Source organism: Ogataea parapolymorpha, chromosome II, assembly GCF_000187245.1.
Source record: "Ogataea parapolymorpha DL-1 chromosome II, whole genome shotgun sequence".
NCBI lineage: Eukaryota > Fungi > Ascomycota > Pichiomycetes > Pichiales > Pichiaceae > Ogataea > Ogataea parapolymorpha.
In genome coordinates this window covers 423,082-445,996 of record NC_027865.1, presented here as the reverse complement: position 1 = coordinate 445,996, position 22,915 = coordinate 423,082, and the positions used below count along the sequence as shown (strand labels likewise).

The 22,915-nt window shown below is 44.2% G+C and overlaps 15 protein-coding genes across 15 annotated transcripts; 10 read left to right on the top strand and 5 right to left on the bottom strand.

The window, feature by feature from the left end:
* Positions 1-539: 539 nt before the first annotated feature.
* HPODL_04777 (ADP-ribosylation factor 1) lies at positions 540-1,085 on the top strand (the record flags this gene model as incomplete). The annotated part of the gene is made up of 1 exon (XM_014081126.1): positions 540-1,085. The coding sequence occupies one exon, from the start codon at positions 540-542 to the stop codon at positions 1,083-1,085; it is 546 nt and encodes a 181-aa protein (XP_013936601.1).
* A 437-nt stretch (positions 1,086-1,522) lies between these two features.
* On the top strand, positions 1,523-2,046 carry HPODL_05126 (60S ribosomal protein L35; the record flags this gene model as incomplete). Its single annotated transcript, XM_014081125.1, has 2 exons — positions 1,523-1,525; positions 1,687-2,046. The coding sequence occupies 2 exons, from the start codon at positions 1,523-1,525 to the stop codon at positions 2,044-2,046; spliced, it is 363 nt and encodes a 120-aa protein (XP_013936600.1).
* Positions 2,047-2,216: 170 nt separating this feature from the next.
* Positions 2,217-5,389, top strand: HPODL_04776 (UFD2 Ubiquitin chain assembly factor; the record flags this gene model as incomplete). The annotated part of the gene is made up of 2 exons (XM_014081124.1): positions 2,217-2,234; positions 2,282-5,389. 2 exons carry the CDS (start codon positions 2,217-2,219, stop codon positions 5,387-5,389), a joined length of 3,126 nt encoding a protein of 1,041 aa, XP_013936599.1.
* A 469-nt stretch (positions 5,390-5,858) lies between these two features.
* HPODL_04775 (uncharacterized protein) lies at positions 5,859-7,178 on the top strand (the record flags this gene model as incomplete). Its single annotated transcript, XM_014081123.1, has 1 exon — positions 5,859-7,178. One exon carries the CDS (start codon positions 5,859-5,861, stop codon positions 7,176-7,178), a length of 1,320 nt encoding a protein of 439 aa, XP_013936598.1.
* A 71-nt stretch (positions 7,179-7,249) lies between these two features.
* On the bottom strand, positions 7,250-7,801 carry HPODL_04774 (allantoinase 1; the record flags this gene model as incomplete). The annotated part of the gene is made up of 1 exon (XM_014081122.1): positions 7,250-7,801. One exon carries the CDS (start codon positions 7,799-7,801, stop codon positions 7,250-7,252), a length of 552 nt encoding a protein of 183 aa, XP_013936597.1.
* Positions 7,802-7,881: 80 nt separating this feature from the next.
* HPODL_04773 (Rho GDP dissociation inhibitor involved in the localization and regulation of Cdc42p) lies at positions 7,882-8,454 on the top strand (the record flags this gene model as incomplete). The annotated part of the gene is made up of 1 exon (XM_014081121.1): positions 7,882-8,454. One exon carries the CDS (start codon positions 7,882-7,884, stop codon positions 8,452-8,454), a length of 573 nt encoding a protein of 190 aa, XP_013936596.1.
* A 75-nt stretch (positions 8,455-8,529) lies between these two features.
* On the bottom strand, positions 8,530-9,561 carry HPODL_04772 (Serine/threonine-protein phosphatase PP2A-2 catalytic subunit; the record flags this gene model as incomplete). The annotated part of the gene is made up of 1 exon (XM_014081120.1): positions 8,530-9,561. The coding sequence occupies one exon, from the start codon at positions 9,559-9,561 to the stop codon at positions 8,530-8,532; it is 1,032 nt and encodes a 343-aa protein (XP_013936595.1).
* A 301-nt stretch (positions 9,562-9,862) lies between these two features.
* Positions 9,863-10,537, top strand: HPODL_04771 (uncharacterized protein; the record flags this gene model as incomplete). Its single annotated transcript, XM_014081119.1, has 1 exon — positions 9,863-10,537. The coding sequence occupies one exon, from the start codon at positions 9,863-9,865 to the stop codon at positions 10,535-10,537; it is 675 nt and encodes a 224-aa protein (XP_013936594.1).
* Positions 10,538-11,023: 486 nt separating this feature from the next.
* HPODL_04770 (uncharacterized protein) lies at positions 11,024-12,001 on the bottom strand (the record flags this gene model as incomplete). Its single annotated transcript, XM_014081118.1, has 1 exon — positions 11,024-12,001. One exon carries the CDS (start codon positions 11,999-12,001, stop codon positions 11,024-11,026), a length of 978 nt encoding a protein of 325 aa, XP_013936593.1.
* Positions 12,002-12,718: 717 nt separating this feature from the next.
* Positions 12,719-13,687, top strand: HPODL_04769 (putative membrane protein; the record flags this gene model as incomplete). Its single annotated transcript, XM_014081117.1, has 1 exon — positions 12,719-13,687. One exon carries the CDS (start codon positions 12,719-12,721, stop codon positions 13,685-13,687), a length of 969 nt encoding a protein of 322 aa, XP_013936592.1.
* Positions 13,688-13,938: 251 nt separating this feature from the next.
* On the top strand, positions 13,939-16,278 carry HPODL_04768 (Cullin; the record flags this gene model as incomplete). The annotated part of the gene is made up of 1 exon (XM_014081116.1): positions 13,939-16,278. The coding sequence occupies one exon, from the start codon at positions 13,939-13,941 to the stop codon at positions 16,276-16,278; it is 2,340 nt and encodes a 779-aa protein (XP_013936591.1).
* Positions 16,279-16,405: 127 nt separating this feature from the next.
* HPODL_04767 (Homocitrate synthase, mitochondrial) lies at positions 16,406-17,759 on the top strand (the record flags this gene model as incomplete). The annotated part of the gene is made up of 2 exons (XM_014081115.1): positions 16,406-16,418; positions 16,456-17,759. The coding sequence occupies 2 exons, from the start codon at positions 16,406-16,408 to the stop codon at positions 17,757-17,759; spliced, it is 1,317 nt and encodes a 438-aa protein (XP_013936590.1).
* A 76-nt stretch (positions 17,760-17,835) lies between these two features.
* HPODL_05125 (uncharacterized protein) lies at positions 17,836-18,131 on the bottom strand (the record flags this gene model as incomplete). The annotated part of the gene is made up of 2 exons (XM_014081114.1): positions 17,836-17,967; positions 18,015-18,131. 2 exons carry the CDS (start codon positions 18,129-18,131, stop codon positions 17,836-17,838), a joined length of 249 nt encoding a protein of 82 aa, XP_013936589.1.
* A 166-nt stretch (positions 18,132-18,297) lies between these two features.
* Positions 18,298-19,263, top strand: HPODL_04766 (U5 small nuclear ribonucleoprotein; the record flags this gene model as incomplete). The annotated part of the gene is made up of 1 exon (XM_014081113.1): positions 18,298-19,263. The coding sequence occupies one exon, from the start codon at positions 18,298-18,300 to the stop codon at positions 19,261-19,263; it is 966 nt and encodes a 321-aa protein (XP_013936588.1).
* A 2-nt stretch (positions 19,264-19,265) lies between these two features.
* Positions 19,266-22,913, bottom strand: HPODL_04765 (putative ATP-dependent helicase; the record flags this gene model as incomplete). The annotated part of the gene is made up of 1 exon (XM_014081112.1): positions 19,266-22,913. One exon carries the CDS (start codon positions 22,911-22,913, stop codon positions 19,266-19,268), a length of 3,648 nt encoding a protein of 1,215 aa, XP_013936587.1.
* Between the last annotated feature and the right edge of the window lie 2 nt (positions 22,914-22,915).

The following is a 22,915-nucleotide window of genomic DNA, read 5'->3' as shown; positions in this document are numbered from 1 at the left end:
AACACATCCACTATCTTTTGTTTACCAACTAGTCTTTCCATATAATATTTGTTATATCTGGGACACGGGAACAAGTTTACAACCGGTTATAATAAACGGTAAGTGTGCAATTCAGCAACTTGTGCAATCGGACACCGGTTTCCAATGGGCGGGATCAACAGTGGATGTGCACTGGCGAAGAATAAAATTACGAGCGACGTGTCAGGTCACGCCAAGATCGACACCGGGTTCTCGCGTTCTGTGAATTGGGACTTCTGGAGGACATCTACATGATTGCAGTATACAAAGTGGACTATATAAAGATGTTTCAGGCGCCACTACTGGTTTCGAGCTTATTGTCCAATTTGATTCGTTGTCACTTTTTTTCGCCCGCGAGCCGCAAAGGCCAGAAAAAATTAATACCGGGCAGTCAGCCCCCTTCCAGGTTCGCGACCTCCCCCCAGCTTCTCCGTGGCGTGCGAATCTTTAATTTTTTCATTGACCCAAAACCGATAACAGTCCTTTGCCACAAACACAAATAGCATTACTAACGCGTAAAGATGGGTTTGTCTATTTCGAAGTTGCTCCAGGGCCTATTTGGTCGCAAAGAAATGAGAATCTTGATGGTGGGTCTCGATGCTGCCGGAAAAACCACCATTCTATATAAGTTGAAATTGGGCGAGATTGTCACCACAATTCCAACAATTGGTTTCAACGTCGAAACCGTGGAGTACAAGAACATCTCCTTCACCGTCTGGGACGTTGGTGGACAAGATAAAATCAGACCATTGTGGAGACACTACTTCCAAAACACACAGGGTATCATTTTCGTTGTCGACTCCAACGACAGAGATCGTATCTCTGAGGCCAGAGAGGAACTGCAAAGAATGTTGAACGAGGACGAGCTGAGAGATGCATTGTTATTGGTTTTCGCAAACAAACAAGACTTACCAAACGCCATGAATGCTGCCGAGATCACAGAAAAACTGGGTCTGCAGTCCATCAGACCAAGACCATGGTTTATCCAAGCGACCTGCGCCACCTCCGGTGACGGTCTGTACGAGGGTCTCGAGTGGCTGTCTACTAACTTGAAAAATGGTAACTAAATGGTTTAGACTGAGACCGCAAGTGAAACAGATTACTCACCGTGAACTTTGTCTCGATTCGATTGGTTTACCAAGTAAGTTTCTGTTCTCAATCTAAATTGTGTATTCTTCTTACTAATTTTACCAATCAAGCTCTTTATAATCCGCGATGGTGGGTCCATGTGCTTCCCGTCTCCGTATCTCCAAAATCATGACAAGATCAACTCTTGGCTGGTCTATCTGCTTACCTAATCAGCCCGGGTCTCTGCTAGACAAATTTCGCAGTCACAAATTTTTCTCTGTCAACACTGCTGCGGGTCAGTTACTTCCCGGCCGGGCTTTTTTTTCGACTCACCACGGGGCTCTACCAGGGCCACCGCGCGGCCTGCATGCAACTAGGACCTTGAAAAATTTTACAAACGTTTTTCAAGTTTGTCTTAGAGCATTAAATCAACGAAATGGTATGTGACCAACAACAAGAATTAAAGCCAAGGGTGACACTCCACAGGTCGTAGGTGTCAAGCTTGCCAGGCCACGCATGCACGAATACTGTCTAGTTTTGTTTGCACGCTTCAAAGAGTCCCCTTGTCTAATTCGACATTTCCGTATACTAACCCCTCAGGCCGGTGTCAAAGCTTACGAACTCAGATCCAAGTCCAAGGAACAACTGCAGGAGCAGCTGGTCGAGCTCAAGAAGGAGCTGGCCCAATTGAAGGTCCAAAAACTGACCAGACCATCTCTCCCAAGAATCCACACTGTCAGAAAGAATATTGCTAGAGTTCTCACTGTGATCAACTTGCAACAAAGAGCTTCCGTCAGAGAATTCTACAAGGGCAAGAAGTACATTCCAAAGGATCTCAGACAAAAGAAGACCAGAGCTTTGAGAAGAGCCCTCACCAAGTACGAGAAGACTCAGAAGACCGACAAGGCTAGAAAGCAAGCTATTGCCTACCCAGCCAAGAAGTTCGCTGTCAAGGCTTAAACGAGTCGATGTTGTTTGGTGTGGTAATGTATATCTTTGATAATCTCATATAGCAAAGAATCTGCAAAAGTACTTTGTAAACCTTTCCTAACCTCCTTGCACCGCTGGTAATCTTTACTAGATGGTGGCAAACAAAAAAATTACCACTAGTTTCAGCTCGAGGTCTAGAAATGAGTGATCCGGAAGAGGTATGTGTCTTTCTAGCGCAAAATTGCCGTTTATGCTAACGTTCTAGATTCGTGCCAAGCGATTGGCCAGGCTTGCGGCCCTATCAAACGAACCGTCGCAGCCAAAACCGAAAAAAATCGCCAGTCCAGTGACTCCTAGCCCTGTCGCGTCGTCTGTCGTGAAACCTTTCGACAAATCGGTGTCCAGTACCCGCGAGCCTTCAATCAGCGGGTCTAGCTCACCAGAGAGAAGACAAACCGAGTCGATCGAAGATTGGATCAACACGAAACTCGAGTTTATTCTACAGGCCACTTTGTCTAAACAAAAAGCTTTAAAGTACACGTACCTGGAATCGATGGCTCAGGAGTTGCAGACATTCAATACAGACTCGATCGATAGCATCCTGCTAGACATTTTGACTGAGAGGGGAATTGATTCCACCAAATACGAAACTCCGTTTGAGTACCTGTCCGATTGTTGGAGTAAGGCCAAAAGTGTTCGCAGATTGATCAAAAATGACGAGCCGAGCAAGGAGACTAAATTACACCTTATTGACGAAGTCATCAGGCTGACTTCAAGCTACTCGCTCTTATTGTTCCAGGTTCCCGACATGTATGTTGACGAGGTCAAGCTGGACGTGATTGTTCGCCAATTGTGGTCTTCCATCAACAAGTACGATACTTTCCTAATGGACATCATATCCAGATCGATCGACAATGACAGTGTTCTAGACTTCCTCAATGTTTTCCTTCCGCATCTGTCTCAACAGCTTTTGAGTCTAAACTACTCCACCGACACCGACTACTCCAAAATCTTGACGGTTTATCAGATATTGGTCTCCAACAAGACCATTGCCTCGCAGCTCTACCTAGTGGACGGATTCCACCCAGAAGGGCTCAAGGCCAACGAGTTTGAGCTGAAGACCATTCTTGGGCCCGTGCTTAGAGTGTCTCCTTTGTTACCCGAAGTCGCAGTTTCGAACTATCCAGAAGGACTCACTAAAATTCAAATCAAGAATGTCCATGAATCTCTTCACAGTGAGCAGGTGGTTTTGATCAACAGATTATTTGGAATTTGCGACAAGATTGTGAGGTCTGGAGAAGCGTGTCGTACAGCGTTTCTTAAACTATTAGCTGAGATCGTGAATAAGAACCATCTGAGAAGAGGAGAGCACGCCAATCCGAAAAAACTCGCTTCGGACTCATTCATGTTCTGCATCACCATGGTTCTTGTCAAGCTTTCACAACCCTTTCTGTCTGATGGAATCAAGATCGACAAAATCTCAATGGACTATCTAAGTCGCCGCAACAAACTTTTGGACCTGAAGGAGGAAACCAAGATTAATTCCACTATCCAAGAATATGAAGAACACTATCCTGAAGACAGTCTTTCTGACGAGCCATTGAACTTTATATCTGAATGCTTCTTTTTGATGCTCAGCTATCTGCAGTACGGTTTTGGAGGTATGATTATCAATTCGGAAAGACTTTCCAATCATGTCAAACAACTTACACAGGAACTCGCAAAATTGGAGGAAATGCTACAAAAAACCTCTACTGATAATGCAAACCCGCTAGCCAAGATGCTTGCCGATACCAGACTCAAGCCTCTGAAAAAAGAGTTGCAGAAACTGAAGTCGATGAAACTGTCCATCGACATGTGCTCTTTGAACAGGGAGTTGCAGCTTGAGATTTTTGACGTGATCAACGGAGCAATCAAGTTCTTCATCAGGCTTATTGAGCCTACTCACAGCTATCCAAACATTGCACTCAAAATACCATTCAATAAGTTTGATGACGATGTCGACAAGTTCGACGACTTTGAGTACTTGAGAAGCATTGCTCCTGTGCCATTCAAATACTACCCTGAAATCTTTATTGAGGGCATCGTGAATTACTGCCATTATATTGCGAAATTTAGCAACAATCCAATGCTACAGAACGAAAAACAGCTAAATCAATTCATAGAGTTTGCAATAATCATCCTCAGATGTCCTGAACTGGTCAATAACCCACATTTGAAGGCCAGACTTACAGAGGTTCTATTTTTTGGCTCTTTGCCTATGGCTAACAACATGGATGGATACATGGTCCATATCTTCAACAATAACGATCTTGTCAAGGAAAATCTGCTGATTTCTTTACTAGATTTCTATGTGATGGTGGAAAAAACGGGCGCATCCTCTCAATTCTATGACAAGTTCAATGCCAGATGTCACATTTCGATGATTTTAGAGCAATTGTGGAAATTTGATTTTTACAGAGCTGATCTGAGACGCATCTCGAAGAACCAGAAATTCTTTGTGCGGCTCATTGCACGTATGCTGAACGACACAACCTACTTGCTAGACGAGTCATTGAACCATCTGCACACCATTGGAACGTGTCAACGGGAGATAGCATCGCGCAAAAAGGGAAATTCTCCCGCCACGGAAGAAAGCGATGAGGATCTGAACAAGAAGTTGCAGGAAAGCGAGAGAATGGCCAAGTCTCTAGTCCAGCTATCCAACAAGACGATACAATTGTTTGATTTGTTCACGAAGGAGATTCCTTCGGCTTTCTACATTGTGGAAATTGTTGATAGACTCGCTGGTATGCTCAACTACAACCTGGTTGCCCTGGTTGGGCCACGATGCAACGAGTTGAGGGTGCAGGACCCTGAAACATACCATTTCAATCCCTCAGAGCTGCTGCTACACATTTGCTCGATTTTCATCAATCTTTCTAACGGCCAGGAGTTTGTGGAGGCTGTTGCCAGAGACTCGAGATCTTTCAGTCCTGCTTGTTTCAAACGTGCGATTCAGATTCTCAACAAAGTCGGCAAAATTGACGTCGAATTCAGCACTAAACTGAACAGCTTTGTTGAGCAAGCTGAAAAGGTGAAGGTTGAGGACGAGGAGGAAGAGTTGGAGCTTGGAGAAATTCCAGACGAGTTCCTCGATCCGCTCATGTTCACCTTGATGAAGGACCCGGTGAAGCTTCCGCAGTCCAAGGTGAGCATGGACCGGTCTGTTCTCAAGGCGCATTTGATGAACGATCCAACGGATCCCTTCAATCGTACGCCGTTGAAGCTTGAAGATGTGGCTGAGGACACTGAGCTGAAAAACAAGATCGAGCAATTTATCAAGGAGCGCCGTCGACACAGAGACAGCCAGGGCGACGTGAACATGGAATAATCGGTTTGAAATTGATTTCAAGTGCGCTTTACGGAACTGTTTTTCTCGCTGGTGACAAATTCCGCGCCCCAAAAATTAGGCTACTATTATTATCATTAAGCGTTGGTTTAACTGGCGGCGGACAAGGCGAGCGGTTGAGAGGAGATGCTGGCGCAAAAGAAACGGCGTACCCCAGCGCTCGGGTGGTCGAAAGGAGCGTATGTATGGAGTATCTGTAGGGAAATAATGTCGGGTAATCTAGCGTCACAACAAAACCTGTCGCGTGTTTTAGCGGGGGGCACAAGAGCGCAGGAAAAAATTAAGACTGGAAAAGAAAACAAAGTACCACTGCTGATTTCTTCCTGGAGACTGGGATACAATCGTCTGTAAACCAGACAATCGGGACGGAATAGCTGGAATTTCAGAGGTATTGGAATTGTGCTCACGAAAGACAAAGTCATCGATAGCATCACCCAGATATATCACCAGGATGGCTGAGGACCAATCGGAACCAAATTCGTCCTCGGCGTCAACGCTCAAGAGGTCTTTCAGCCCAATAGATTTGAAGGCGTCCACTCCGCAAGGAATTATCAAAGAGCTGTCTGACGCCTACGAGGTACCGGAGATACTTGTGAGGTCGCTGTTCAACATGAATGGCAGAAACAATCAATCGAACCTCAACGACCGCAAATTCATCATCAACCTGGAATCAGAGATCATCGAGTTCATAGTAAAGCCCAACGTCGATTCGTGGAAAATGACCCCGCTGAATTCCTACTACCGGTTACTGACTCATAAATTAGCCGAGTACTACAATTTAGGGCACATATTGTCGAACGACGGTTATTCGATGGTTTTGTTCAAGATCAACACCTCACTAGTGAACGCCGATGACGAAACAAAGAAATCGGCAGCGTTCGACGATGAGGGCAACATCAAGCCGCTAGATTTCAGAAATATTAAATTTGATCCAATGGAGAAACTCGACAGGATAAGGGTCTCGGAGATTTTCGAGAACTACAAATCGTATTTCAGCTCGAGTCTGGACCGCGAACAGGAAGATGAGCGGCCAATTTCTGGCAAAAGCGGCAAAGCCAACAAAAAAAATGGCAAAGAGGAAGGCTACCAAAATGGTAGCTCGGGCTATAACAAAAACGGCAACGGGCATTATCTGGAAGACGACAAATCATTCCGAAAACTAGGCAGTAGGGTAGATCACGGCGATATGGATGGGCCCAATGGGTTTGTCGATGGAGAGCCCGACACGCGGCCTCGCGGGAATAGAAAAAAATATCAGCATCCACCAATGCCAGAGTACGGCTACTATCATCCATTTGTTCCGTACAATTATCCATACGGGCCTCCGCCTCAAATGATGCCGCAACCTCTGGAGTCTGCCCCCGTCAACATGAAGAGCACGTCGCCCTCCGATGAGCAGGGACTTTCTCCTAGCCCTTCTTCGGGAATGCCACCGTACCCTTACATCTACGCTGTGCCAACTCCACCGGAAACGTCCATCGCTCCAATGCCAGCGTCCCAGGTGCCTGCTGAAGGTTCGCCTAATTCCGCGTCATCGACACCTCTGTCCGCTTCTGCCTCCATGCCTCCTGTTCAGATGGTGCCTTCGTATCAGTATTACTACCCGCCTCCACATCCGGGCATGTATTATCAGATGGGGCCGGGCAGCAATGGGGGACGGTACTCCAATGGAAGAAACAAGTATCCTGACAACAACAACGGGTACTACAGGTCGTTTCAAAACGGCGAGAAAAAGAACCACAAAAAATGGAGCAACGGGGGTGACAAATGAGGATTCGAGCTGGACTGCATCACATCTACTAATGTATATGATCTAACATAACGATATCATGTGAGTCTGTATTATAACTTAGATTGGTTTTTTTTCGCCCTGTCGAGAGCTATATCGCACATCGCGTCAAAGGCCTCTTTGATTTCGGCGTCCATATCGTTTCTTGCGATGCGTTCGTTCATAATTTTCATTATCTCGTCTCTTGACCTTCCGTTCACAAACACGACAAATCGGAGTCCCGGGAAGGTAGCTTCGTAGCTGTCATTAAGTTCCACTAGTTTCTGTGCAAGCTCAGGGTCTGCATTGAGTTGAGCCTGTTCTGAAGATGAATGTGAGGAGAGTTTGGCATTCGCGTCCTTTGGCGGACCCAGTCTTGGGTGTGCAGAGACTATGGCATCAATAGTCAGCTTTAGACTCCGGTCATTAACATATTCGAGATAGAGTTTATTCAGTTGATCTCTGCATGCCTCGATCAATTGGCTGTATGTGGAGAAAGAACGTCCAAACACCGTTGGAATTAAAATGTCTGCCAACGTGTCACACGGCTCAAACAATGTGTCCAAAACATTTCGCTGTGTGTGAGGATCTGATTGGCACAAAATGTGGCAAGGCGGTAACGACATTATGCTCAATTTAAAACGTCCAGAATTTTTAGATCCACAAGAATCTGCCAATTTCTCCAAATATTGTTTATTCTTAAAACATGTCAGACACCGAATTGGTTCCTGAAGAGATTCCTGGCTTCAAAGTCGGCGAAAAAAAGTCTCTCCAAGAGTACGCGCAGTTGGATGCTAACGATGAGTCGCTCAACAAGTGGAAGCGGTCGCTTGGTCTGAATACAGGAGAACTTTTACCTGTCAAGGAAGGGGACAAGAGAACAGTGGTGATTCTCTCGATGACTCTTAACATTAGAGGCGAGCCTCCAGTGATTGTCGAGCTGGAAGACGTCAAAGATCCAAAGGTGTCATTTAAAATCAAGGAGAAAAGCATTTACCAGCTGGTGATCAAGTTCCGTATCCAAGGAGAAATCATCACCGGTTTAAGATACCTGCAGGCTGTGAAGAAGACAGGAATCACTGTGGACAAGCTAGATGAGCCACTCGGATCTTTTGCTCCCTGTACAGTAGACAAACCTTATTATGAAAAGGTGTTTGACGAGGTGGAAGCGCCAAGCGGACTACTGGCAAGAGGCTCCTACAATGCCGTGTCCAAATTCATAGACGACGACAAAACTGTGCACCTGACTATTCCATGGAGCTTCCAAATTGTGAAATAGTCACGTAATGAAATATGATAATGAATGTTGGTGATACAAATAAACCAATTTAGTAACTGTAATGGTTAGAGCACGTCATAGGAAATAATCTGGAGTTTTTCTGGTCACGGTAGGCTCGCCAGGGCGAACGGAAGGATCGTATTGCAAAAAGTCTCTGTTGTGATTCTCGTCAACTTCCATAATTGCAGCCTGGTTTCCACATCTATAGCAGTAATTTGGTGCAGAGAAAATAGTAACCACCAGATCCTGATGTGACCAGCTGTAACCCTCCATCACTAGCTGATGAGCTCTGGCAATAAGCGAAAGCCCGTTTGTGTGGTTGAATTGTTCGGATATGTCCTGACCAAAAGTGAAACCAGCACCTCTAGGAGAAATTCCCCATCCTCCTCTATCGTCAGGGTCAGACCACAACAGATCGCACATAGGTCCCTCGTGCGGAACCTCTTGAATTCTGTTGAGTTCCCTGACCTGATCGATCGACTCGATCATTGGCGACAAGCCACCGTGTAAACAGAAAATGGAGTTGTCAACCAATGCGGTGATCGGGAAGTAATCGAATAGGTCGGTAAACATCTTCCAAACATTAGCGGAACCATATTTTCTAAAGCATTCGTCATAAAATCCATAAACCTGTGTAATTTGCCTCGACTCGTGATTTCCTCTGAGAATGGTAATTCTCCTTGGGTACCTAACTTTCATAGCCACCAAATAGCTGACTGTCTCCACTGAGTAGTAGCCTCTGTCAACATAGTCTCCCATAAACAGATAGTTCGTATCTGGGCATGGGCCTCCAATCTTAAACAGTTCCATCAAATCATGGAACTGTCCATGGATATCTCCACAAATGGTGACTGGTACCTGAACCGGTTGAACATTCTCCTCCCCCTTGACAACCTCAACAGCCATCGCACAGAGTTGCTTGACAGACTCCTCACTCAATGGCTTACATTGGCTCAGTTGTTCTATCCAGCCATCCAACGTGTTTCTCTGGGTAGTTGGGTCGGCCGTGGTTATGGGGAACTGGGAAAGCGAGGCTTCCTTTCCTGTGGTCTCTGGCTGTGTTTGCTCGACGGCATCTTCCATCTGTATATCCGAATCCAAATCCATGGTGAATTATCGTATGTTTATCAGTAGGAGTGTACTTTCAGTTATTGAAAATGTGCCAAATAATGTGCTGTCAAATGGCTTTTATGAAATAGCGTATGTAACTTCTCTAAGATTATGTATTATTCAAAACTCTGCAATATTATATTGAATAGATCAATTGAACATCACTCCTTCTGTTTCAATCAAAAGGTGTTTTGTCCCAAACCCATGAAAAAGTGTTGCTGTGAGTTGTGCACGACACATCTGCTAAAAAAGGGCAAAGGATATTTATTTTACCTTCCTTTTATACCTACACTTGTTTATGGACCCCAGCTCTGGTTCTCTCTGGAGCACATATAGGATTGAAGATTCGCCCACACATAAGCCGCCATATTCTTTAGATCCTGCCGAGGTAATTCCTACTCTCAGGTCAAAAGTCATACGTCGACAATCAAATCGGCTTTTCCCTTCGTCTCACTGGCTGATTGAAATGATGGAGGAGAGATTAGTGCGCTGGAGACCTACTTCGAGCCAGAACAGCGTCTCATTGGCGTTGGATGGAAACCACCCTTACCAGAAAGAAACTTTGGCCAAAAGACAGATAGTTGAACCAGTAAAAAATACAGCGCCAGAGAATGACAGCGTTAGAAACGATACCCTAATATTTGATCATGGAAAACCAGAACAGCTTTTGGGAACCACCACCCTCCGCTGGATCCAAGACCTAAATAGCTCTTTTGACCTCGACGATATGCCATCTGATTTTCAGTACTCGAATTCTTTTAGATGCATGGGGACGACCACAGTCATTTTCGGACGTAATCCAAATGAGGACATGCGGACGGTGACGGCATCGCCGTTGGACGTCGACCGACATATGTCCGAATTGACTAAGGGGGAAACTACAAATCGTGCAGATGGACCCCAATCTCAATTTATCCAAAACGAGTCGCCAGACCAGGACCCGTGGTACTCTTGGATCTTCGGTTGTTACTAACTGATGTTGGATCCAGTCTCAAGTATATTAACGGACACACTAAATATAAACAATGGAAAGACTTTCAATGCATATCCAGATGTTGGAGAATCACACATATCGAATGGTTGAAAAGACAACTCTAACTAAAGACTTCGAGATGGTCACCGGTTCAGCCATTGCTCTTGGCCATTCTCCGCCCGCCAATTTACTTATTTGGATCTAGCTCTGACCTTCCGTCTCTTTCTCTTAAGTCTTCTAACTCTCTTCTTTCTCCACTTAGCTCTCATCCTGGGATAATAACTTTTGGTATAAAAAAACTAATGCTGAAAAGGTTTTATATTTATAGTGGACCAGCCTCGCCGACGTAGTCGTGTGCTCTCTAATTATGAACCCGCAAGCTACAATATTTTTTTTCCAGATGTTCGAAGCTCCATTCCTAAAAGAACCCTCGGCTACGGTCACGTGCAAATTATCATAAATAAATAGTGTTCATTATTACAGGATCTAATCTCTAGAGGGCTCAAGACCTTCCTGGCTCAGCCTTTTACGTTCCTGATACAGTGCGACATGCAAGTTGGGCTCAAATTTCTCAATTCCAAAAGCCTTGCAAATGTTCGTGATGGAGCTTTCATCGAGCAATAGCTTTTCTTTCAAATCACCCTTTTTAATGTGTTCAAGCACATTGGATCTTGTAGTTTCATCTGTGGACTCGATGAAAAGGTTGTGTGCATCTTGTAAACCGATCATCTGAAGATGGTGCTCCTCGCCACCTTTTAGGTCCAGCAGAAAACGAAGATGCTTCACTCCATTCAATGCCGTCAAATGACAGTACGATCGATAAGCAAGGTAGAATCCAGGAACGTTGGGTATCAGTGGGATCAATGCAAAAGGAATTGTTAGTGGCAGCAGTAAGAGATTCACAAGCAGGTACTTTTTATGGTACTCGTGACCTTTTTGGATCTCTGATCGAAGTTCGTTAGTGATTTGCTCGCTAGAGAGCAACAACGATGGGTAGTATAAAGGTATTTGCTCCAGTTCCTCCGGAGAAATGTCTAATTGGGTCACCAATCCTGGATGCACTTTGCGATCCTGGTCTGATGTCCTGTCTGTTTTCTCGTCTGGTTTCTGGTAATCTTTGAGATATCGAGTAATTTTGTTTTGCGACGGTATGGACCTAAAGCACGTCTCCATCCACGGTATTTCATTTAGAAGACGATGCATAAGACTCACAATTGATTTGTTGATTCTATTTTCGGACCTTTCAAGTTTATTCCATGCTCTCGCTGCCCAGTTGACTAGCTTTGTATCCATCCCTTCCTTGCCGTTGGGTAAGGCCTTTGGAGTGTACTGGCAGAAGAAAAATGATTTCTTGGTCGTGATAGGTAAACAGACGATATAAATTGGATGAGCCTGAACCTCCGATTTGATGCGTTCCACCAGTGAATGGTACGGCCTGAAAGAGATTCTTCCAGTATATACCATCCTGGTATTACGTATCAGTGTCGACATGATAATAGGTACCTCAGAAGAGCTTTTGATTGGGTTTTAGGGCTCAGTAAATCTTGATTGATTATTCTGAGGTTGATAATTATTTAGAGATTGCTACCATTGAATATCCAATTACGTAATCATGGTGGCAACTTGAGCGTATCATGAACTTCATAACGAGTAGCGCGGAAGTGCCTCTGGCACCCTTGTCAATTGATGCATGGAATTTATCGGACTTGCTATGGTGCTACGGTTTGCAAACATTTCTCTTAAGAAGTGACTACGATGAAAAATTAGGAATATTTTAATATCTAAAGTTATTTAAATTGACGCAGGAGTAGCCCTCGATACGAGCCAACCAATTAAACTTTCTGCTGAGCTATTCACAAAACAGAAAGAAGGTAACTCTGAGCAATTGGCATATTCGAGGCATTGCTTTACAATTTATCATTGACTTTCCATCATGCAACTCAGCGCATCACAGATGTTATGGTCGTGGTGTAAGGATGGGACATTATTTCTTGGCTCTGCTCTAAGAAATTGTGCTCAATTTTGTGCTTAAACTTAGTTTTGTTAGGACATTTCAACTGCAGGCTAAACGCTTGATTTACTGAGCCAGAGACAAACCTTGAGAGGAGAGATCCAAAGGTTACCATCATGTCTGATAGTCATCCCGGACCTAGCTCTGGATCAGGTGTAAATTCAAACACCATGTCGAGCGGTCTGAATAATGGTCCGGACATCTTTCAGAAAACCCCAAAACACTACCGACACAAGATCCAACCGATTCCGCCTTACGTCCTAGATGGTGTTGAGCGAGGCCAGATTCCGCTTCAGCCAGAGCCGAATGACAATTGCTACAGTCCTACTTATTGGAGTCGCTTTATTTCGACTTTCAGGAACATTGACGCCTATGCTCCGGATCAATTCAATCGGTCAGGAGCTGAGTCCATTTTGGATAGCTACAAACTGGAACAAGATTGGAGAGGCGAGGAGAAGTTACAGCGCATGTACAACGGCCAGCCATACTCCGCGCTCCATGGCAGTGGAGATATGAATGGAAACAATTCAGGAGCTTATCATAAAGCCAAATATAGATCGAAGGCAGGCTACTGGATTTCCGAGAATAAGAAAGACTGGAAGCCTCGATTGAATGACATCTTGATATACAACTCATACGTCCCGCTTTTTTTCCGAATGTTCACCCTATTTCTTTCATGTGTTGCTCTGGGGCTGGCCGCTCGCATAGTCGTTTTGAATAATCATCTAGATACCACTGACCACGTTTCGCAACAACCGAGTACAATAATGGCAATTGTTGTGCAGTCTGTGGCCATTTTGTACCTGTTCTATATCAGCTACGATGAGTTCACATCTCAGCCGCTCGGACTCAGGGATCCGCAAGCTAAATTGAGACTGATTATGTGCGAGCTGGTGTTTGTGATTTTTTCCTCTGCTAACCTGGCTCTCAGCTTCAATTCACTTTACGATTCCCGATGGGTTTGCAAAGTCAACCACTCAATTATGAGTAACCCCAAATTGCTAGTGTCGATGTGCAGTCGTCAACGAACCCTAGCCGCATTTCTCTTCATCATCCTGGTCGTTTGGTGTATAATGTTTACAATCAGCATCATTAAAGTGGTGCAAATGGTCAACAGAAATGACCAAAGACTATCTTAGCATAATATATATCGCATCAAAAGTTCGCAGCTACGTTTTTTTAGTTATGGCTATTTTTTACCCTTACACGCGAGTTCTTTTTTCAACTTGGAAAAACATTTGTGGCAAACAAACAAAGGGGACAAGAGAAAAACGGTAGCATTATCGGAAGATTATAACTTACGCTACCTTGTCAATTTTCAGCTTTGCAACCTATTGTAATATTGACTGATTTGTGCTCACCTTTGCGCTACTTATCCATCCATTGAAATATGTCAAACTCATTTCTGGATCGAACATGGAAGGAAATCGAGCCCGCTATTCATGTGATCCTCGGTGATGAGAAGAATTCCTCTCTTGATTCGTTCATGTATACACAGACATACACCAAAGTTTACGACTACTGTACTGCTGCATCTTCTAGAAGACCTGCTGCATCGAGCGTTGGAGGGGGTCCTGGAGATGGGTCTGTCAGATTGGTTGGTGGGGAACTCTATGCCAAACTTAAGACCTATCTAAAACACTACCTGGAGAATTTGAAACAGAAGGAGGGCGAATCTTTTCTTCAGTTCTACATCCGGACCTGGGAAAGGTACCTAATTGGATCCACAAGGCTGAACGATGTCCTCGACTACATAAATAGATACTGGGTCACCAAAGAACGAGGTGATGGCCACAGGGAAATATACGACATTCTCAGTCTGTGTTTACTTTCCTGGAGAGATTACAAGTTTCACACGAATTTAGACATATTGATGTCAGAGATCATGGAGCAGATTCGCGATCAACGACTGAACAAAATCGAATCTATTGGAAACTTAAGTGTGGCCATCAAATCCTTTGTCCTTCTAGGATTTGACGTGAACGATCTGAAGAAGCAGAACCTATCTGTCTACATCAATGATTTCGAGAAATCTTTCTTGACGGAAACATACAATTTCTACGCTGAGGAATCTCAAAATTTCATCAAGGAGTACGGAGTTGTTAATTACCTAGTGAAAGCAGAGCAGAGGATAGAGGAAGAGCTGAAGAGGCTCGAAGAGCTAAACGATCATACGAGAAGACCATTGAACGATTGTTTGAATGAGGTTTTGATAACTAACCATGCAGATGTCATTCGCTCTGAACTAACTCCATTGCTTGACCAAGAAAGATACTCTGATATCAGAAGAATGCACCATCTTTTGAAAAGAGTGCCAATGACCATAGACCCACTATTGCAGCAATTCCAGGCGTACATCAGACAACAGGGTCTTAATGCCGTTGAAGAGCTCAAGTTGCAGCTTGAGGCACAACAGAAGGAACAGAGTGTGGAAGAAGATGGAAAACCTAAATCAAAGAAAGGGGTTGCATATGATGTCGATGCAAAGACGTATATTCAGACCCTTTTGAAAGTTTACCACAAATTTCAAAACGTGGTGAAGGAATCTTTCGAAAACAATGAGGCATTTGTGAAGGCTTTAGACAGCGCATGTCAATCCTTCATAAACTATAACCCGATTGCTACCCCTAAAGACAAATCCAAATCCAAGACACCAGATCTTCTTGCTAAATATGCGGACGAGATGCTTAGGAAGAAACCTGAGGATATGTCTGTTGACGAGCTCATGACAGTTTTCAAGTTCATTGATGACAAGGAAAGCTTTGAGGTCTGGTACAGGAGGTTCCTGTCCAAGAGATTGATGGGTTCAACAATGACACCAGAAGACGGCGAAAGGGAGGAACTGATCATTGGCAAGTTGAGATCGGCCAACACGCAAGAATACACAAACAAAATCACGAACATGTTCAACGATATTAGAGTTTCGCGGGACCTCGGTGCGTTGTACAAAGAAACCATTATGCAGGAGCCTAACCCTAAAGAGTATGTTTCTGATTTGGAACCTCGGATTTTGGACTCTGGTGCTTGGCAGTCCATTTTCAATAAGAGCAACGAATCTATTTTGCTGCCACCAATGCTAATCAACACACAAGAGAAGTTCGCTTCTATATATCAGTCGAAGTTCCCTGGACGGCAGCTGAGCTGGATTTGGAATCGGTCCAAAGTCGAGCTGAAAGCTAACATCTCGAAACCTGGGAAGCCTCCATTTTTGTTCACTGTCACACTTTTCCAGATGGCCATTTTGTACCCATTCAACGAAGCAGATACGCTGAGCGTTGCTGAGTTACTAGAAGCGACTGCTGCTCCGGTGGATGTGTTCAAAGCCAACATCGTTCCCCTAGTCAAGAACAAACTTCTGATTCAGAATCCTCCAGGCGAGGAAGCTATCACGAAGCCTCATACAACTTTCACCATCGTGAAGGAATATACATCCAAGCGTATCAAAGTGAATTTCGCATCAGGGGTGAAGATAACAGATTCCAAGAATGAGGAGAAGGACACAAACACGGAGATCCAAATGCGCCATCACGGTATTTTGAAGGCTTCTATCGTGAGGGTGATGAAAGCTAGAAAACATTACAAGCACGAGCAGCTTACGAGTGAAGTTTACAAGATGATTGATCGGTTCAAGCCTACTGTGGCGGACATCAAGAAAGCGATTGAGGTACTTATCGATGAGCAGTATCTTGCACGAGACAGCGAAGGCACAGGGTATGAATATTTATCATAGCATCATATAATACCTGTTTTAGAAAATTTATATTCAGCAGGTCGTGTAGTCAATTTTTTCGTGATAAAATTTCATCTCTGAGTAATTTAAGAGGCGGATTTTTTTATCTACAAAATTGATTATCAATATGTCCTCATTAGGTATGTTCTGAAGCAGTTTTATTGACTAACATGTCAGATCAATATCAAAAAGTCTCTGAAGAGCAGCACAAGAAGGTCCAGGTAAATCCTTATGGACCAAATCCTAGCGATTATCTATCAAACGTTAGATCTTTCCAGTTGATTGAGTCTACCTTGAGAGAAGGTGAGCAGTTTGCCAACGCCTTCTTCAGCACAGAAAAAAAGATTGAGATCGCCAAGGCTTTGGATGACTTTGGTGTCGACTACATTGAACTGACTTCTCCTGTTGCTTCCGAGCAAAGTAGAATCGATTGTGAGGCCATCTGTAAACTTGGGCTTAAGGCTAAGATCCTGACTCACATTAGATGTCATATGGATGATGCTAAGGTTGCGGTGGAGACCGGTGTTGATGGTGTCGATGTGGTCATTGGAACCTCCCAGTTTCTGAGACAGTATTCTCACGGTAAGGACATGTCTTACATCACTAAGTCTGCCGTCGAAGTAATTGAGTTTGTCAAGTCCAAGGGTATTGAAATCAGATTTTCCTCCGAGGACTCATTCAGATCTGACATTGTCGACCTGCTCAACATCTACAAGACGGTTGACAAGATCGGCGTGAACAGAGTGGGTATTGCCGACACTGTGGGCTGTGCCAATCCTAGACAGGTGTATGAGCTGGTCAAGACCTTGAAGTCTGTCGTGTCATGTGACATCGAATGTCACTTCCACAACGACACCGGCTGTGCCATTGCCAACGCCTACACGGCTTTGGAGGCAGGTGCAAAACTCATCGACGTTTCCGTTCTCGGTATTGGAGAAAGAAATGGTATCACGCCACTAGGCGGTTTGATGGCTAGAATGATCGCAGCAGACAGAGAGTACGTCATGTCCAAGTACAAGCTGCACAAATTGAGAGATCTGGAGAATTTGGTGGCTGAGGCTGTGCAGGTGAACATTCCGTTCAACAACCCGATCACCGGTTTCTGCGCCTTCACGCACAAGGCTGGTATCCATGCCAAAGCCATTTTGGCCAACCCATCCACTTATGAGATTCTCAACCCATCTGACTTTGGTCTGTCGCGTTATATCCACTTCGCCAACAGATTGACGGGATGGAACGCTATTAAGAGCAGAGTTGAACAATTGAACCTCAATTTGTCGGACGACCAGGTCAAGGAGGTTACCACTAAGATTAAGAAGCTTGGAGACGTGAGGCCGCTCACAATTGACGACGTGGACTCCATCATCAAAGACTTCCATGCTGACATCTCGACTCCATTAATTCAAGCCAATGATGGCCCAGGTCCAGTCGACGAGGAGGAGGCCTCGCTCGACAATGTCAAGAGACCTAAATTGAACTGATCTTTTACTAATACTGTGTAGAATAAGTATTCGTAACGTTACGTACTAGATAAATTTGTTGGAATAATAGTTTGGCTTAGTCTTTCTTGATAGACGACTCGAGGTGGTCGAGTTGCTCCTTCTGCTTGGCCAATTGCTCTCTGAGCTTAGCAATTTGCTCAGCCTGGTGCTTTTTAATGTAGTAATCCTCTTGGGCCTTTTCACGTTTCTAATTAAAGTTAGTAAAAAAAACTAGGCGAGTGGTGTTATGCTTACGGTGAAAGCATCAGAGGAACCATCACTGCGGGTAGAGCCTGTGGAACCCTCCGAGTAGAGTCTGGCAAAAGCCAATCTGTTGGTTCTGGAAGCAAAAGCGACGTTTCTGGAAAGCATGATTCTGAATCGATAAATATAATGGCAAGACTCTGACGATTGCCCAATGAAAAATTAATACCGCCATCACCGGGGCCAGACACAGGGCTGCCTAACGAAATCCGGGGGAGAAATCGTCGCGTCGATAATTTAATTTTTGCAGGTGAAAAATATAGCTTCTAGTCGAATGTCTTTGGTAGTGCACCAGAACGGCACCAGCGTCCCCTATGTGTTACGCTTGAATGGGCACAAAGGCGCTGTACTTGCAAACAGATTTAACGAAGACGGGACGCTCGTGGCTTCTGGGGGAGTGGATCGAAATTTGATCGTTTGGAAGATCCCAGATTCACCAGAGCTGATCAGAGAAGAGCTGCCCTACGAATACAATGTGGCCAATATAACCAAATCAGCCATCACCTCGATTAGATGGTCTCACCTCAACGAAAATCATTTACTTGTCGCTTCTGCTGACTCCACAGCAACCGTATTTGATATCACCAAAAACCAGAAAATTAAGACATTTCACCATAAAATGTGTATCAATGAAATATCCAATTCCGAAAACGACATGCTTGTGACATGTTCGGATGACAGATCTGTGAAGTTGTGGGACTCACGGTCGAGATTTGAAATTGATAGCATCCAACACAAATATCCTCTTCTTACAGTGACAATAGATTCCAGAGACCAAAGGTTCTATTTCGCAGGAATTGACCCAACAGTGTCCTGCTACGATGCGCGCAAAAGGAGCACGCTCTGCTGGGAGGAGTGCAATCAGACGAATAATGTGACCTCGCTAGCGTTGTCTCCAGACGAGTCGTACCTTGTATCCAAATCTGTCGACAACACAATCAAATATTACGACTCAAGGCTATATACAAAGGGACTTCGGGCGCGGCCGTACGTTTTTGATGGGGCTAAGGCTTCTCCAGATGACTTTCTGATACGTTTGAAAGCAGTAAAGAAGTCTGACGGCAAAGAATATATCATTAGTGGATCCAATGATGCTCATGTATATGTATGGGACTTTGCGAGCCGGAGATTAAAGAGTCGGCTCGATGGACACCTGGGGACGGTGTTGGATGTGGATTCGGTTAATGACAGGTTGATCAGTGGCTCCATCGATGGAGCGCTCATCTTACGTTCCTTTTAGATTCAGCCAAAACGAACAGTTTTTCGTTGACTTCTAAGCTTTTGCAAGAGCTTACCAGAAACAGTGGCTTCTTGTTGCATTTCAAAGTCCGTCTTAAAAATGTCAATCGGCTCGTCTTTGATTTTGGATTCATTTTCTGTGGTGCGTGCCAGACTCTGTTCGGTGAACAGAGGAAGCTTCCAGGTTCTTATCCCGTTTTCGACCGTGCTTTCAACGCCGAATAGCTTTAAGCCATCGTCATAATCATCCTTTGGCACACCCAGGTCCATTTTATAGCGAGTTTGAGAACGGATTGGCTCGTATTCCTCTTGAAAGTGCTCGAATAGCTTAAGAAACTCGAACCGCATAATGTATTCTTGCATTCCCGTATTGTCAATCAATTCTTTGGTTTCGTCCACTTTTGTCTGACTTCTCTTCAAGTACATTTCTTTCTCGATTGTATTGTCTAATATTAGAGTTTCAACGTACACCTCTTTGGTTTGTCCAATTCTGTGTGATCTTTTGATTGCCTGTGCTTCCACTGTTTTATTCCAGATTGGATTAAGGAAAAACACATTCGTTGCAGATATGATTGTCAGTCCGTGTGATGCCAGTTTCACATCCATTACCAGAACTATACCACCACTGACGGAGGTGTCCCACAGATCAAATTTTGTCAGGTTATTAGATCTTTCCGCTATCTTGACATATGTTGAGTACATTAGGTAATTCATGCCTAACAGGTCAAGCAGTTCAGTGAGGTAATAGGCGCTGTTTTCGAACTCGTAAAACACGATCGACTTGATTCCGACAGTTTGGTTCTCTAACAGTCGTGATGTCAAATACGACAATTTAACAGATGCAGTACCCAGAATTCGAGCATGGCGCAAATGCGACGCAAAGTTTCCTTCCGGTATCGTAGGTTCTGGAGTTCTAGGGGTATCGCACCCTTCTGGAATGTACTTAATCTTCTTTCGTGGCGACTGGTTCAAAGACTCAAAATGTTGTCTCGTGGTTCGCTTCTGGGGCCTGGCAGTTATCTCGAGTTCTTCTTTTGCAGGGTCAAACTCGTTTTTCCACTTAGGTTCGTGATTGATTAGCCGTACACTATCCAAGTCAATACTGTCTTGGTTGGAAACCCTTGACGATCCCCGTTTCCGACTTTCCTTGGACTCGTTGGACTTCCAGTACTTGATCCAGAACTCTTTAGAGCTTTCCTCTAGTATTCTCTCAAAAAGAAAACTCTCTTTCACCAGTCGGTTCTTGAAAAATAGTTTCTGAACAGCATGCAGTTGCGGATACCCATAAACGCCTATTGGGTTGTGGAAGTCATCTACCTCGTACTCGTAGTTGGCAACTGACATGGTTTTGTGGAACATTAACGGTAAATTGGAAACGAAATAGCTCATTTCGTGAACACTGCAATTAGTTCTCCATCGAGAATTACTCAGGGCAACCTTGGCGGTATAGATAGAGCTCTGCAGCAGTTTGATGTCATCTTTAGAGTACCGATTTTTGATAGTATTCAGCGCATAGTTGCAGATACTAAGCAAGTTTTCAATGTCCTGAATAGAAAAGCCCGTCCAATAGAAAGTGGCTTTCTGGAGGTTGTTGATTAGTCTTCTCAAAATACTTTTATTTGAGGGATGAAACATGTAATCTCTGTCCGTTCTCTCGGATGTGACCGCGTTAGTTGCAAGAACTGCTATGAATAGATTAATCGACAACTTGTCAAAAAACGAGGGCTTGAGAAACACTGGCTGGTGCGTTAGCTTTGGGAGCTTGATGTCAAACTCCACATCTTTCACAGAATGCCTCACAAGCAGATTTTGTAGTATTTGCATTAGCTGGTGATCTCCATTCAAACTATTATTTTCGAATGGTTTGATCACATTATTGAGCCACAACTTTGGGTTTGTACTCCAAGGCTCAACTTTTAGATAATTGGAAACGACAGTGCCTAGCTTCACCAAATCATCTCTGGCATTGAATTTCCGTTTGATGGTATAGTCCTCTTCTGTTTCTTCCACATGTAGATTAGTGAGTCCAAGGGTAGGCGTTCCTGTGATTGTCCACTTGCGCTCGACAGCCAGCTGCTTGGCAAGCAGCACAGCCCGTGTGGACCTAGAGTTCATGGAATGTCCTTCGTCAATGATCAGCCTTTTCCAGTATATCGACCTCAAAATTGAGTCTGGTTTTTCAGACTGTCTTGAGAAGTAGTTGAGAGATATGAGAACAATGTCATTATTGATTACCTCGGCCACACTTTGAGGAAGTTCAGCCTGTCCTTGAAGTTCCAGTATTTTCAAGTAGCCCTCTTGTACATGTTTTCGAATCTCAATTTTCCACTGATGGAATAAATTATCAGGAACAACGATCAACGACGAGGATGTCACATAGAGTTTTCTGGTCTCAGTCACAACATCTCGACTGGTTCGTGTTGTGTAGTTTGGAACTTTGAACTGCAATACCTCAAAGCATCCCAGGTTGGCTTCTAATTTCTGGACGCAAGCACGAGGTAGCTCGTGATGAAACTGCTTCCATTCTATGGAGTGCTCGTTGATGTGTTTGGCGCATATATCCAAAAGGCTCAGCATATGCTTATGAGTGGTTTTGGAGCGATTCTCTGGGGGAATCTCGGAAATCTGATACTTTGAAAGGCATACAAGGGCCAAGCATATGCACGTCTTTCCTAAACCCATATCTTCCGCCAATATCCCTCCTCTTGGTGTATGATAGAACGATGCATTATTCATAAATGTCAGCGATTGCATGTCCAGATAAAATGATTTGCTGTCTCGAGGAAGGATGATCAAGTTGGGAATGTGAACTGATCTGATCGAGACTTCCTTTTCATACATCTTGGCAACACTCCGTCTCTGATAATTGTATAGGTCACTTTTCATTCCAGGAATCTTCCCATTCAAGATTTCATTGATGGTCTCTCTTGACCCGGAGTCCAGTTCCTCTAAATTGAAATTAGGCGAATTGACTTGACTGTATATTCTGATGAGTCGGTCTTCAATTGTTTCTTTCTTGGGTTCTTCTCGACATCTCCTATACGACAAACACTTTATCATTCTTCTCAGATGATGATCAAAGGGTTCATCCAAACAGGTTTTCCCTATGTTTGCAAGGTTGTATGCTTTGAATTGGCTCATCGAGGGAAACAGAAGAATATTATGGTTCTTGAGGTACTTTAGCAGCTGGGAATCTGACACGAGATTCCAGGCACCCTCATCGTAATCCAGAACTTTGATCAAGTTCAGCATAACATTCTTGTATGTCTTTGCATGCCAACTGTCTGCGCGTCCGCCACGAGCGTACAGAGATCTGAATTTCTGAACCACTTGCGAATCTTTGACATCGTGAGGCAACACATAAAGCCTCACCACTGAAACTTCGCTTTCAAGTGGCTTATATGTCATCCTCACGTGTCCCCGAGAGTTTAAGTAGCGCAGGTCATGCATTATACTGCTCAAGCCTGTGCCTGGCCGCAATTCCAGGTCGCCTTGATACGGCAGCTCTAGCCAGCTCCAACCATCGGGGGCCTCCAAACATTTGGACGGCATTGGAGGCCGTCCATAAAGATACAGAACTCCAAGCGGAATGAAATGATCCAAATTGTTTGTGATTGCTGTCAACTCACTAAACAAATGCACATGGCTCATTG